General features: G+C 41.0%; 1 protein-coding gene across 2 annotated transcripts in view; it reads left to right on the forward strand.

Moving 5' to 3' along the window:
* Window positions 1–14,985, forward strand: part of ADAM17 (ADAM metallopeptidase domain 17) — a 58,004-nt gene that overhangs the window by 6,371 nt on the left and 36,648 nt on the right. For both annotated transcript variants that reach the window (XM_067544784.1, XM_067544785.1), the window contains exons 2-3: window positions 13,109–13,241; window positions 14,830–14,963. In XM_067544784.1, the coding sequence (XP_067400885.1) occupies window positions 13,109–13,241; window positions 14,830–14,963 (267 nt within the window). The remainder of the gene's footprint in view (window positions 1–13,108; window positions 13,242–14,829; window positions 14,964–14,985) is intronic.

Raw genomic sequence — 14,985 nt, forward strand, 5'->3', positions numbered from 1 at the left:
TGATGTAAATTGTCCAAATGAGGCTACCAAGACATTTCATAATGCACAGAGATAAGGCATTTGTGGATATACAAGTTACAGAAGGCCATGGTTATTTTCAACCAGCCCCTCAGCATTGTAAACCTCTTTCCAGCAAAAAGGGTTCATGCCTGTGACTGGAAAACTATTTTGCAGTATTTTGACATCTGACGAAGTGGGTTACAGCCCACAAAAGCTTATGCCTGCAGAAATTAAATTTGTTAGTCTTTAAAGTGCTACAGGACTCTCGTTGTTTTTGCCATATAGATAGTGTTTCTCTTCTATTCCTGTGCCAGCTATGGGGCACCATCCTTTTAAATAGAAGCTCTACATATTTTTTGGGTTTGTCTGTTGCTTTTTTGAAGAGAACTTTCCTCTTGCAGACATGTCTCAGGGTAACACCCTCCAATGTAAAGACAGATGTGCATGGCTATTTAATAATCTGCCCTTTGGGAGGCCCTTTTGCCACATCCACCCAGCACTATTGCAAGGGTAAGGTGGAAAACAGCTTGCCATCTCCAAGAGTACCACAGACTGGTAGAAGAGTATGTCAAAATTTAGGGCGGGGGGCAGGGAAGGGAAGCACTGTTTCGTTCATCACTGTTGACATGGAAACTAGTAATAGGACAATAAATACTTGTGTAGTATTGTAGCGTGAGAGTGTGAGGCACTCGTATAGTGTCTAGCACTTACATGGCAGAGCCCTCGTGGAGAGGGGTGTTATCAGTGGCAGAAGGCTTGGCAGCCTCTAAGGGAAAAAGAAAGAACGATGAAGAATAAGTTTGCTGACCTCATGAACACATCTGAGCAGAGGGCCATAAAGACAGAAAAATGGAGAGAAGATTCCATGCTCCAGTATCAGAATGAGAGAGAAAGAAGGTTAGGGGAGCAGTCAAGGGAATGCATTTGTAGAGAAAAGGATCATCAGAAAAAGATGCTGGATGTGATGCAGAAGCAGATAAACTTTCTGGAGAACCATGTTGCGCTTTCCTCGTGCTCAGGACGTCTAACAATGTCTTGCAGCCTGTCAAGAACACAGGATACTGGGGGACACTTTCACTCTACCGAGTACAAGGGACAGGCCCTTCCTATACCGCCATTCCATATGTACCCCAAAAACAAACAATGCCCCCAAAACAAGAAGAACAGCTACACACTCACCTACATATTTTTGTGATCCCATCTGCACAATGATGGGTGCACTCAGCACTGGGGCCTGAGTGCCTCATTTCCATTGGTTTTATCTTTGCATTGTTATTAAATCAGATTTTTTATATTAATTACAACTTTGCTGAAATATTTTGTTTAGGTACAGTTCCCTCTAATAAAATTGCCACACAAAGTGTATTCACTTTATTCATTTCCTTGGTTACATTACATTCATTTTCCTCCAATGCATCCTGACCTCAGGGTACAAGCACAGTGTTTCCCTGACCAGTTAGGTCATTTTGCAGATGCATCCTTTCCGGTTGTTTATAAAGTTCAGCAAGTCTGTTCACATCTGCCTCCCGGACCTTGGTGAGGATGCTCTCCCTGGCTCTCATAGATATTTTGCACAACAGCAAGCAGCTATAATATGAGGCAGGTGCTTCTCAGAATCATCCGGCCTTCTCATGAACCACCTTCCCCTTCCTTTCAGTCTTCCAAATGTGCATAATCCACTGTTGTTCTGCAGCTATTCAGGATATAGTTAAACTGTTTCTTTCTCCTATCCAAATGCAGCCTGAGTTGTGAGCAATCCAAAACAAATTTGAGATTTTATTCTCCATGATGATTTGTTTCTCTCTTTCCTGCTCCACTCCTCATACAGTAGTAGCAGCAGCAGAGGATTAAGACTGCTGCTGCTGCCGTTCCTGAGTTTATCACCACTTTCTTTTTCAAGAAAGGCCTTGAAACATCACCCAATGAAATCTCAAGGAACTCCTTTGTCATACAGAGCTTGGTTCTTGACTAACTTTTGACTAGGGGTCCCACACCTTATTGCTTCTGGTAAGACTCATTGCACACATCAGGGGTTGATTGTGTCCAGCCCTTCGTTCTGCCCCACAACCTCCCTTTGTGCCACCTTCCTCCCCTTCTGTTTCAGGGACTCCATTACCCTTCTCCCCCAACTATGTGTGTGTGCTGTGTCCCACCATTGCATCCCCTCACCCCCAACTATTCTTCTTATCTCTCTCCTCCTCTCCACCCCTCTCCCCCCGGCCACATCAATCCTCCCGGCCACCTCAATCGATGAGGGAGTCCACACCTCCTTGCTACAGGTGCCCAAAACTGAACACAATACCCCAGTTGAGGCCTAATTAGCATGGAGTAGAGTGGAAGAATTACTTCTCGTGTCTTGCTTACAAAATTCCTGCTAATACAACTCAGAATGATATTTGCTTTTTTTTTTTTTTTTTTTTTTTTGCAGCTGTGTTACACAGTTGACTCATATTTAGCTTGTGATCCACTATGACCCCCAGATCCCTTTCTGCAGTACTCTTTTTCTAGGGAGTCATTTCCCATTTTGTATGCGTGTAACTGATTGTTCCTTCCTAACTGGAGTACTTTGCAGTTGTCGTTATTGAATTACATCCTCTTTTCTTCTGACCATTTCTCTAGTTTGTCCAGATCATTTTGAATTTTAATCCTATCCTCCAAAACACTTGCAATCCCTCCCAGTGTGGTGTTATCTGTAGACTTTATAAGTGTACTCTGTATGTCATTATCTAAATCATTGATGAAGATATTGAACAGGACCAGACCCAGAGCTGTTCCCTCAGGGGCTTACACATGATATGCCCTTTCAGCTTGACTATGAACCACTGATAACTACTCTCTGGGAAACGTTTTCCAACCAGTTATGCACGCATCTTATAATAGCTCCATCTAGGTTGTATTTCCTTAGTTTGTTTATGAAAAGGTCATGCAAGACAGTATCGAAAGCCTTACTAAAGTCAAGATATACCCCATCTACCACGCCCCCCCCCCCCCCCGGCCCAATCCACAAGGCTTGTTACCTGTCAAAGGAACTATCAGGTTGGTTTGACACGATTTGTTCTTGACAAATCCATGCTGACTGTTACTTATCATCTTATTATCTTTTAGGTGTTTGCAATTTGATTGCTTAATTATTTGCTCCATTATCTTTCTGGGTACTGAAGTTAAGATGACTGGTGTGTAATTCCCTGGGTTGTCTTTATTTCTCTTTTTATAGAGGGGCACTATATTTGCCCTTTTCTAGTCCTCTGGAATCTTTTCCATGTTCCATCACTTTTCAAAGATAATCGCTAATGACTCAGATATCTCCTCTTAATTAACCATGTTAATTTAAATGAAACAAGCACAGAAACAGTTTCCTTCTCTTGACAAACCTTTTTTTAAACTGTCCCTTTATTAGTTTAGTAGTTTATGTTTAACACAGTACTGTATTGTATTTGCTTTTTTTTTTTTTGTCTAAGCTGTTGCCTGATAGCGTAATTCTGGTTCTAAATGAGGTGTGTGGTTGACCGGTCAGTTCGTAACCCTGGTGTTCGTAACTCTGATGTTCTACTGTATTGCTTTAAAAGGGAATGCAATATATTCTGATCTATTCAGACTGGGCAATATCTGCTTTAAGAGGGAGTATAGTGCACACTCTGATAATAGGCAGACTTATTTCTGACACCTACTGTTTTGAACCAGATAAATATCTCTCATTAGTGGTGACTGGGGGGGCATTACTGGTGTTCTGAAGGGGGAGGAAAATTGAAGGATTTTGGGTGTGAAGTAATACATGTATAAATGAGGAGGAGCTCACAGGCACTTAACTTCCTATCAAATAACCAAAAATAGCCAGAAGTCATTCAGAGAATTAAACTGCAATTGGTGAAGTTTATGTTTTCAAGAAAACATTCATGTTGTCCAGAGAGCTGACTGATGTTTTCTGCAGTCTTCAGCAGTAACCCCATCAAGAAAAAATTCCCATCATACTTCCTGTTAGCAAAATCAACAAAAATAACCTTGTGAGATAGTGGGAGGCACTGTCTGCACTGCACTGTCTGCACTGGGCTGGGATCTAATTGAGTTTAGGAACTTTGTTTTCCTCTTCGAGTAATTTTACATGTGCATTCCACTTCAGGTGTGTGTGTGTCCTGCATAGTTACCAGAAATTTTTTCCTTAATGGTTTCTGTCAGGAAAGCTTGAGCACCCTCTGCTGCTGGTATAACCCCTCCAATCCTGCTGTCCCCTCAGTTCCTTGAATTGGTAGTGTAAAACAGAATTTACAGGTGATGATGTAATTAACATTTTTTAATCCTGCCCAGGGTTATCTAATGATAGATAAATTCTAGTCAAATCATAAGCTCTGCCCATATTAAACACTCCCATTTGCCCTGTCTGCAGCTCTGAAGGTGTTCACAAAATGTGTGGCAGTAGTGGCCGTACATACATACAAGCAGGTTAGGGGTGCAGATCTATCCTTATCTAGGTGACTGGCTAGTCAAAGGCCGGTCCAGGGCTCAGGTAGTGTCCAACGTCTGACTCATTCAGTTGATGTTCAAGGCTTTAGGCCTTCTGGTAAATGCAGAAAAATCTACCCTTGCTCCACTTCAGAAGATAGAGAAGATGGGGTGGTGTTCGACTCTACTCAGGTCAGGGCCTACCTCCCAGAGCTACCATTCAAATCAATCAGATCCCTGATAACATACCTCAAAGATCATCCAATCACAACGGTCTGAAATTGTATGAGGCTTTCAGGTCACATGGTCTCGTGCACATACATGGTACAACACGCAAGTGTACAGCTCAGACTCTTCCAGATGTGTCTGGCCTCAGTGTACTCACAAGCCTCCACAGATTCTTGTCTCCATCAATTGGTGGTTGGTTTGTGCTGGTGTTCCCTTTATACACTCACAACCATCAATGACCCTAATCTCAGAAGCATCAGTGCTAGTGTGGGGAGCTCACCGGAGGCCCATCCAAACTCAGGGCCTTTAGTCTTTGACAAAACTTTCACTCCATATCAACGTCCGGGAACTCAGAGTGATTCACCTGGCCTGTCAAGCGTTCCTGCCCCACATTACAGGTGGAAACTTATTTGTTCTCACAGATAACACTGCAGCCATATATTTTATCTCAACAGGCAAGGAGTTTTACCTAGCCCACTCTATCAAGTTCGAGGCCTTCTAGGAATGCAAAATAAGCTGGCAGATTGTCTCAGCAGGTCTTTCTCCAGTCACCACGAGTGATTCCTTCACTCAGATATGCCAAGAGATGTTTTCTAGCAGTGGAGGAATCCCTGGATAGACCTATTTGCAAATGGTTACAACAGAAGCTGTCACCAATTCTGCTCCCTACAAAGCCACAGTCCGAGTTCTATCATGGATGCCTTCCTACTACTTTGGATGGGATATCTTTACTGTGCTTTCCCCCCTTTTCCGCTCGTACATAGACTGCTGCCAAAGATCAAGTATGACTGGGACTGGGACTGGGTTATTCTGGTAGCCCCAGCATGGGCCCCCCAGCACTGGTTCTCCACTCTACTAGATCTCTCAGTGGTGAGTCCAGTCCTGCTACTGTTGCATCCAGATCTGATTTCCCAGGACCATGGTCAGCAGCTCCAGCCGAACCTGAGCTTCCTTCATCTGATGGTCTGGAAGTTCCATGGCTAAATCCCAGGGAGCCGGCTTTCTCAGAGCAAGTTCATCAGGTCCTCCTAGGCAGTAGAAAGCCCTCTACCAGGGCTACTTACCTCTCAAAGTGGAAGCGGTTTTCTATTTGGGCATCCCAACGCAAAGTCTTGCCCGTGTGTTTATCCATACAAGACATACTTAAATATCTAATGCACCTGAAACTGCAAGACTTTGCAATCTCCTCTACCAGGGTTCATCTGACAGCGATATCAGCTTTCCACCTTTGGGTGGATAACTGGTTCATTTTTTCAAATGACATCTGTCTGATTTCTCAAAGACCTAGAAAGGTTATACAGTCAAGTAAGAGAACCCATTCCCCCCTGGGATCTGAACTTGGTCTTTTTAAAAGCTTATGGGGACCACTGTTTGAATCTTCTGCAACTTGTTCCTTATTATACCTCTCCTGGAAAGAGATTTTCTTAGTAGCCATCACTTCAGTCAAAAGGGTTTCGGAGCTCCATGCCCTCACATCAGCGCTTTTGTATACAGCCTTCTTTAAAGATGAGCTGTATTTATGTCTTCACCCCAGTTTCCTCCCAAAAGTGGTTTCACAATTTCATAGCAATACCTTCCTGTTTTCTACCCAAATAGGAATGAACAACATCTTCACTCATTGGATATTAGGTGAGCCCTAGCTGTCTACATAGAGAGAACTAAAACCATTCTGAAGATCCACACAACTGTTCATAGATATAGCTGACAGGATTAAGGGTCTCTCAATCTCTTCACAGTTTTGTCCTGGATTACTTCATGTATTTGCACTTGTTACGATCAGGCGGGGGTTTTGCCACCAGCGAACCTGACTGCTCTGACAAGGTTGCCAGCATCCTCAGCAGCATTCTTAGTCTCTATTCAGGACATTTGTAAAGCAGCAACCTGGTCATCGGTGCACAGGTTCTCCTCCCGTTATGTCATCACTCAGTATGCCAGATATGATGCCAGATTTGGTCGAGCTGTTCTGCAGTCCATGTGTCCATGAACTCTGATCCCTCCTCCTATTGACTGCTTGGGAATCACCTGAAGTGGAATGCACATGTGCAATTTCTTGAAGAATAAACAGTTACTAACTTTTTGTAATTGTTGTTCTTCAGAATGTGTTGCACGTTTCCATTCCACAATCCACTCTCCTGCCCCTCTACATCAGAGTTTTCTGATAAGAAGGAACTGAGGGGGTCGCGGGGTTGGCTGGCTGGCTGCTTTATACGGTGCTATTGGGACATGGCAGCAGAGAGCACTTGAGCCTCCCTGATGGGTGACACTGAGGGAAAAATTTCCGGTGACTGTGCTCAGGACACGCACACACCTGAAGTGGAATGAACATGTGCAACACATCTCGAAGAACAACAGTTACGGAAGGTTAGTAACCATTTTTTCTAACATGACTTGGCAAGGAAACATATTACAAACCAGTTTAGTTGGAAATGGTTTAAATCAAGTTTAAAACTTGTTTCTTGTCCCATGATAAACAGCTTAACATACACAACCAGTTCTTGCTTTGAGTCTGTTTCACGCACAAGTACGCCTGTGTACATGTGCTCAATGGACATCAATAGGCAAAAAATACTTATTTAGATTGATAGACACACAGAAATTGACATATGGGATAGATAAGATTAGGGTTGTTGGCCCTCCAGGATTGTCCTGGAGTCTCCAGGAGTTAGAGATTAATCTCTAAGTAAAGATTGTCATGTGATGAAACCTCCAGGAATATGTCCAACCAAAACTGGAACTCTAGATAAACCATTGGTCCATCGAGCTGGTGTCCTCTTTCTAACATAGGTCAGCACCAGAGGAAGGTGCAAGAGCGCCTGTGATGAACAATTATGGAACAACCCATTGACAGTGGAGTTTTCTTTCCAAACTGTTTATGATTTGTCTACACTGCAGCTTGAAGGTGTGGTTCCCAGTGCGCTATCTTAGCTTGAATTAGCATGTTAAAAATAGTAGTGTGGACATTTTGGCCCTGGAGGTGGCTTGGGCTAGCCATCTGAGTCCAAGTCAGTCTGAGCTCAGGCAGCTAGCCTGTGCTGCTGCCAGTGCCATAGTGTCCAGGCTACTATTTTTAGCACGATAGTTCAAAGGGAGTTAGTGTGAGTCTATCTACCATGCTGGGAATCATATCTCCCAGCTGTAGTGTAGATTTATGCTTAGTTAATGGCTTTCTAATAATAGTGTACGCTGTTATGAATGTTCATGAGTATGTTACTCATAGCCATGGCTATGTTACCACCTCGTGTGAAATCCATTTGTATATCTAACTGGATGACTTATTAATGTGTTATTACCGTTCTCAGTATATGACAGGGGCAGTGGGATTTTGTGGTGCAGTGCTGTTTTGTGTCACCTATACAGTCACTTAACTTGTATCAGAGACTTTCATTTGTGTTTCCTGGACTGGATTCTGGTTTCAGATCATGAACTGTATTTGGAATGAAATTAGATCTTTTGTCAAAACATGCTGCTGTATAAAGGTGGAAGTAAAGAGTATCTTGGGTTTTTGTCCTAGCAGAATATATTCAGGATTCAGGTAGAATAATAAATTAAATTGAGGCACTGAAAACAATTGGAAATTATAGTAGTTTAGCCCTACAGTCTCTTATCTGATGCTCTTATATATTTGACTTTTCAAAAATTACTTGAAAGTCACATTTTAATACAGGCAGACCTTATGATTTGTCTAGAGTTTATCTACCATTAGATGACCCTGGGCAGGATTTTAAAATGTTAATTACATTTTCTAAGTTAACATTCTGTGTGTTCAGACCAGTTTGACTTTTGTATCTAAGTGATAGAATTCAAAAGCATGTTTATAAAATGGCTGACTTGATATTTTTTGCTACATTTTATTTATTGCTTTCTGGGCAATAAATTGGGTATGAGATCATGGGAACTTATTTTGTTGATCATAGAAATTAAGGGAGTTGAAAGATGTGAGTAGCACTTTAATTGGTAGCTGAACATTGGGCAACCTTCTCTTTCCTAAATCTATGTAGTTACCTCCATCTCTGATTAAGGGTGTGTGGCCCCTGCCATAATAGTTAAGACTTTAGCTCTAGGGTTATATATTAGATCTGATGCAATGCTTGTTAATGTATAACTTTTTTAAAAGAGAAAATGTTTGCCTGTTCTCAAGTGGGAACAGCTAAGTCTTCACTGAAATAAAAATATTTTAACCTGCCTAATGTCCCACATAGCCTGGATGTGAAAGAAGAAAGAGACAGAGGAATCAAAGATGACCTCAAAGTTATGAACATGGAAGACAAGTGTGGTGGTGGTGGTTTCAGTTTTGGGGGAGAGCCTGGGGGAGTGTATAGTCATCTTTGTGGCAGCAACATTTCAAAGGAAAGAGAGCAAGTTATAGATGTGGGACTACGTAGAGGGAGAGAGGCAGGGTTTGGGATATAAATATGGGAGTCATCCATATAAATGTGATCATAGCTGAAACTAGGGGAGTGTAGGGAGGATATAGAGGAAAAATAATAAGAGGACCAAGGATGGAGCCAAGCTGAACTCTGATGGAAAGAGGAAAATGTAGAGCATTGGAAAGAAACTACAAGAGTAGAAAGGGAAGATCTGAGCCAGCACAGTGTCATGGAAACCTAGGGGGGAGAGACTGGAGATGGAGAGATGGGAATGACTGACCATGTCAAAGGCAGTGGAAGGTTAGTAGAGAATGAAGGCGCAAGAAGAGGTGATTAAATTTGGTCAAAATACATTTGCTTGCTGTGACTCAGTCCTTCACTGAGCTCTGTGCAGTTGGACCTTGATGCAGGATTGGAGTTTATTTTGTTAAAGTACTTACAATTCATCTTTAACAAAGACTGGATAAAACTCTTGTCTGTAGGTTTTTAAACATATGTTACAGATAAAGATTCTAACACTGGTGTTTAGAAGATACTACTAGATTCTTTTTTTCCTTTTGATATCTGAGCTAATTGACAGAATAATACCTTGCAGTGGCATGTCTTACGTGTTGCAAGAAATATTTCTTTTCATCCATCCTAAATGTGTTTGCATTTAATTTAACAAATGCTTTCTTGTTCATGTAGTATGATAACTAGGAGTGTCAGAGTAGCAGGTTGTCATATGTTACTTTACGTAGTTCTAAGTCTTGTTACTCAACTCCTACATCAACTCTACAGTTCTGGTTTCTTTTAATATTTCCTTGTGTATCAATAAAGTCACCAGAGAAGATAGGGGCAGGCCTCCTAAAATTTCATTTTCCTAACAAAAAAGACTATTCTCCTTAGCTGAAAGCATTGAAAGAGATTTATTTCACAGAATCTAGAGATGGAAAAGACTCACTGGGTGATCTAATTGCTTCCTCTGCTAGTTTTAATTTTTTCCCAAATGCTGCTACATGAGAGAAGCTGGCAAAGGGCAATGGGTGTCAAAGGGAAAGCAGAATCCCCTACCTCTCAGCCTTCGGTGAGTTCAGTGTGTGACAGGAGCCATCTAGATGTGACAAATTGTGGAACACCCGTGTTTTATTGCTTACTGCACCCTAAGCAACTGATTACAATGGTTTTAAAATATGAAATTTAATTTTAAGGATTTTTTTTCTCATTATGTGAATCAAACCAGTTTTGCATTTGGAAGCAAGTTAACTGTGGGGATGCTACCTGTAACATATTGTGAATTACCTAAACCAATTTTGCATAGTGAAACAACATCCTTAAGAATAGGTTTTTCTACTTGAATATCATTATAATCTGTTGTGGGTTCTTTCAATTTGGGAATTACAAAGAGTTGTTAGGAGGATGCAACCCCATTGCCTTTCTCATATTGCTAAATGGGAATGTGGGAGGATGTCGGGGTCTAAGTAGGGAATATCTTGAGAACCACTGATATGTTTATGATGCAACAAAACACGGACATTCCATATTTCAAGTGGGTTTGAGGGTGAAGGTTTCCATGCCCCTGCCAAGGCTTCTTGTGCAGTATCAAAAGGGTGGAGTGTTCTATCTTCCCCCAAATTAGATTCCTGCATTAGATTCCCTCCAACCTAATACACACCCAAATTGATGCACCCTCCTTGACAATTGAATCTATCCCCCCTTCATTTCCAGTGACAATGTTACACTATAGCTGTTGCTCTGTATCTGGGGTCCAGGGACATTGATTGGAGGTGGGGGAGAAAACATTGAGGGTCCGGTGTGGTTCCCGAAGTTCCTTCTACTTCATTTTTTAAAAAATAGACTAGATTTCAAGCTGACAGTCTTAACTGACCACCTCACAGCTCCATAAAAATCAGTTATCTAGCAGTGTTGCCTAATTAATTAAAGGGCCTGTAAAATTAGAAATCTTAAGATCCTTAGATAAGTGATTTCTTAAAACAGTGATTTGGTGGTTGGGCCATTAGTGTAGCTGTCACTGAGTAGAAAGGGTGGCCCACTACAGAAGAGTTCTCTCCCTATCTTAATGACTTCCGTTTATGTATTCAGGTGTCTAGTTTGTGTACTCCATAGCATAGTCAATAAATATGCAGGTCTATACACCTCTCAAAAGAATCATTCAGAGAGAAAAAGAAGTAGCAGTCTTCGCAGTAGTGCCTTGTCCCTGGTTCTCAGTGCTAGGATCTGAGTACTGCCACTCATTATCCTGTTACCTGCTTCCTCTAGACTTTCAATAATAGATCTACTGAAGGAGGGGGAGAGTTTTCGGTAGCTGGGTGATACCGCAGGTTCAGCTTGAAACTTACTTTTTTTTTTTAAACAAATCGTGTGTGTGTGTGTGTGTGTGTGTGTGTGTGTGTGTGTGTGTGTGTGTGTGTGTGTGTGTGTGTGTGTGTGTGTGTGTGTGTGTGTGTGTGTGTGTGTGTGTGTGTGTGTGTGTGTAAATGTTTTGTATTACAGCAGCACTTAGAGAGCCCCTGCTGAAGTGGGGGCCAGGGTGAGAGAGAGTGTGTCCCATTGTGCCTAGCCATTGAACGTGTCTATAGTGAGGAATGTAGGAATTCCCAAGCTGGATCAGACCCAAGGTCAATCTAGTCTGATAGCCTATCTCTGACAAGTGGTCAAACCCAGATGTTTTAGAGGAGGGTGTAAAGAACCCTCGTAGGTGTGGGATAATCTGTCTCCTGATGGGTTTTCTTCTGATCTCTAATAGAGGTCAGCGTAAGCCCTGAAGCATGAGGTTTAATATCCCTTCAAAAATGTTATTTATTATAACTCAGGCTATGATGGAGATTCCACTACCTCCCTAGGCAATTTATTCTTAGCTGTCAGGGTAGTTAAGCACTAGAATAAATTGCCTAGGGAGATTGTGGAATCTCCATTACTGAAGATTTTTAAGAGTAGGTTAGGCAAACACCTGTCAGGGATGGTCTAGATAATGCTTGGTCCTGCCATAAGTACAGGGAACTGGACTAGATGACCTCGCGAGGTCCCTTCCAGTTGTCTGATTCTATATGATTGATATCCATATAAATATCCAATCACTTTTGAAATCTTATTAACTTCTTGGTTTCAGCAACATTCTTTGGCAGTAAATTCCACAGCGTAATCACATGTTCTGTGAAAAAGTTCCTGCTCTCCCTTCTTTAGACCATTCATTATTTTATATACTTTTATTATGCCCCCTTTTGTTTGTCCCCTGAACAGTCTGTTTGTTTTGAAGAGCTTACAGTATAAATAGAGAAATCAAAGGAAGTATTATCTACATTTTATATATGGGGAGCTGAGATACAGATAGACTAAGGATACATTTTCAAAGGTACTTAGGATCCATTGGGAGTTATGTGCTTCTGAAAAATCCATTAGGTTCCATCTAAATTTTCAAGTACCTAAGTGATTTGCCCAGGGTCACACAGGAAGTCTGTGGCAGAGCTGGGATTTCACCTCAAATCCCTTGAATCCCAGTGCAGTGCCTTGACTGCAAGGCCATCCATTCTCTAACTGTTGCAGGAAGTTGGAGGCAGGGCAGGGGCCATGCAGTCCCTTCCAAAAGAAAACTCAATTGTTTAATTTGTGAAAATTCTCTTCCCCCAAAAAGGATGAGGCAAACAGAGGGTGGTTGGGGTGTGTTAGATGACAGAGGGAGCTGATGAATTATTCTGGTCTGCTCCAGAGGAGAGTAGAAGCTATTGAGCTGGTCCAGGGATGGGAGGGTGCATACTCAACACAACTGCATCATTAGAAATTATTGCTTGGGTCACAGTAAAACTGTGACACTAGATGTGGGCTAAAATGTTTCCCACTAGAACACATTTCATTAACTGACTGAGAACTTATCCATACCTATCACATATTGTAACATCTCACTGACTGTATAAAATGCACCTTTACAGGAATGCACAGTAGTTACTCTAAAATTAAAGTGGTTTGCAGAGTTTGGAACATCTGTAATGTATGTTACAGCTGAATGCTATAATTTTTGTTTAATTTTAATGTGTATTTTTCTCTTGAAATTGTTATAAATGTCTCCATATCTATTTCAGAGAGGCTTGAATCCATGCTGTCAGAGTATGACATCCTTTCTCTGTCAAATATCCAGCAACACTCATTAAGGAAAAGGGACCTACAGCCAGAATCGCATATAGAGAGGCTCTTAAGTTTTTCAGCCTTGCATAGGTAATGAAATCATCAGTGGCATATACTGGTTTAATATTATTCTTCCATTCTATGTGATTCTTTATCTTTTGAAATGAATAATGTACAACTGCCAAAAACAGAAATGTCTATTGCATTTGCTGTCATGATTGTCAATTCTTATGAGTCAGTGATATGCATGGTTATGAGATTTGTTTCACAGAGACCAAGAGAATGGAAGATTATATATAACTATATTGTATTCTTCTGTTATTAAAGAAGCAATGATTGAGATTTCTTTCATTTTATTGTTTATCTTAGGTTCTTATAGGGTATTTTTCATTAACTGGGTTGGATCCTGCTTTTTCTTCAGATCCTGGCTTCACTCTATTACTTTTGCCTGCCTTACATTTCTTGAAAATCTCCTTGTCTCCATTTAAGGAGTGTATATTGGTCTGTGGCTACCATGTTGTGGTGCCTGAGAGTTGGTGTTTATGGGGACTTAATCCACTTGCTCTCATTGTGTGTTGATATCTCCATTCCACAAAGCATTTCTCAGTTTGTTACAGAAACGTTGGAAGGCATTCTGGGCTCTGATGGGACTGGAGTTTGATCGGAAGATGGAGGGGGGGAAGAGGGATGGAATAATGCCATGGACAAGGTGTTGGGGACAGTAATTTGACCGTCAGAGGAAAAAACCCCCATCTGTATCTAAACGTTGATTCTCACTGCATTTCAAGTTCAGAATTTCATCTCATGCTAAAAGATGAAGACTGATAATATTCAGTCAGGCAGTCTCCTCATCTGACCTCTTTCCATGTGCCCTCCCCTCCAGAAATTCATAGCTACTACTTACCATAATATACAGCATCACATACATTGGTATGCATACTTTTTACCTCTGTCTGAGGCAGCAGCTACAGAACATGAGTGAGAGCAAAATACTAGAGTAAATAGATAGAAATCTCCCATGTTCCTATTTTATACTGCCTGATATCTTGTCTCCTTTACATTTCCATTGTAACAAACATTTAAAATACTGCCAGTTTTATCTCAGGGATAATTGATATGTGCCCCAAAATCTGTTACACTGCAGCACATGGTTCTTTTAGGAGATCTTTTGCTTAGTTCTTGCTCACATACACCTGTAGCAAACACAAGATAAAACTCCATGTCTTGTAGATTTTCCATTAAGAGCTACAGATTCCAAGTTTTGTCAAGGTTTTTGGTCATATTTCAGGAAATGAGGTCATCGGAGTATATCTTTTTACTTATTATTGACCTGTGTTATTAAATGTTTTGGTCTGGCTTTCTCTGAAGATCAGCACTGAAGAAGAAACCAGTCTTGTTTGAGTACCTTTTGGAAGGGGTGGCTGTATACATTATCTTAAAAAAATAGCAGTTTTTTCATGTTAATAAACATTCTGACTACTTTACAAATGTTATAAAAGCTCTTAGAAAAGTACTCTCTTACAATAATTCTGACAAATTGCATAGCACATATTTTTATATTTTATTAATGGAAGAGATGTTGTTTAATATCCAAAGAGGTTTCATAGAACAAGAAGCTGATGTCTGTTTCTTTGTATGTGGTGCACTTAAAACTAAGTGGAAGTAAATTATTTTACAGGCACTTTAAATTATACCTAACTTCAGCTGTTGAACACTTTTCTGAAAACTTTCAAGCACTAATAGTGGACGGTAAAGGCAAAGAAAAGGAGTATCATGTACAATGGCAAGAATTCTTCACTGGACATGTAGTCGGTAAGTATGAACTAGACTACAC

The sequence above is a fragment of the Emydura macquarii genome, unplaced genomic scaffold, assembly GCF_026122565.2.
Source record: "Emydura macquarii macquarii isolate MOO-44397 ecotype Brisbane River unplaced genomic scaffold, CSIRO-AGI_Emac_v2 contig_1027, whole genome shotgun sequence".
NCBI lineage: Eukaryota > Metazoa > Chordata > Testudines > Chelidae > Emydura > Emydura macquarii.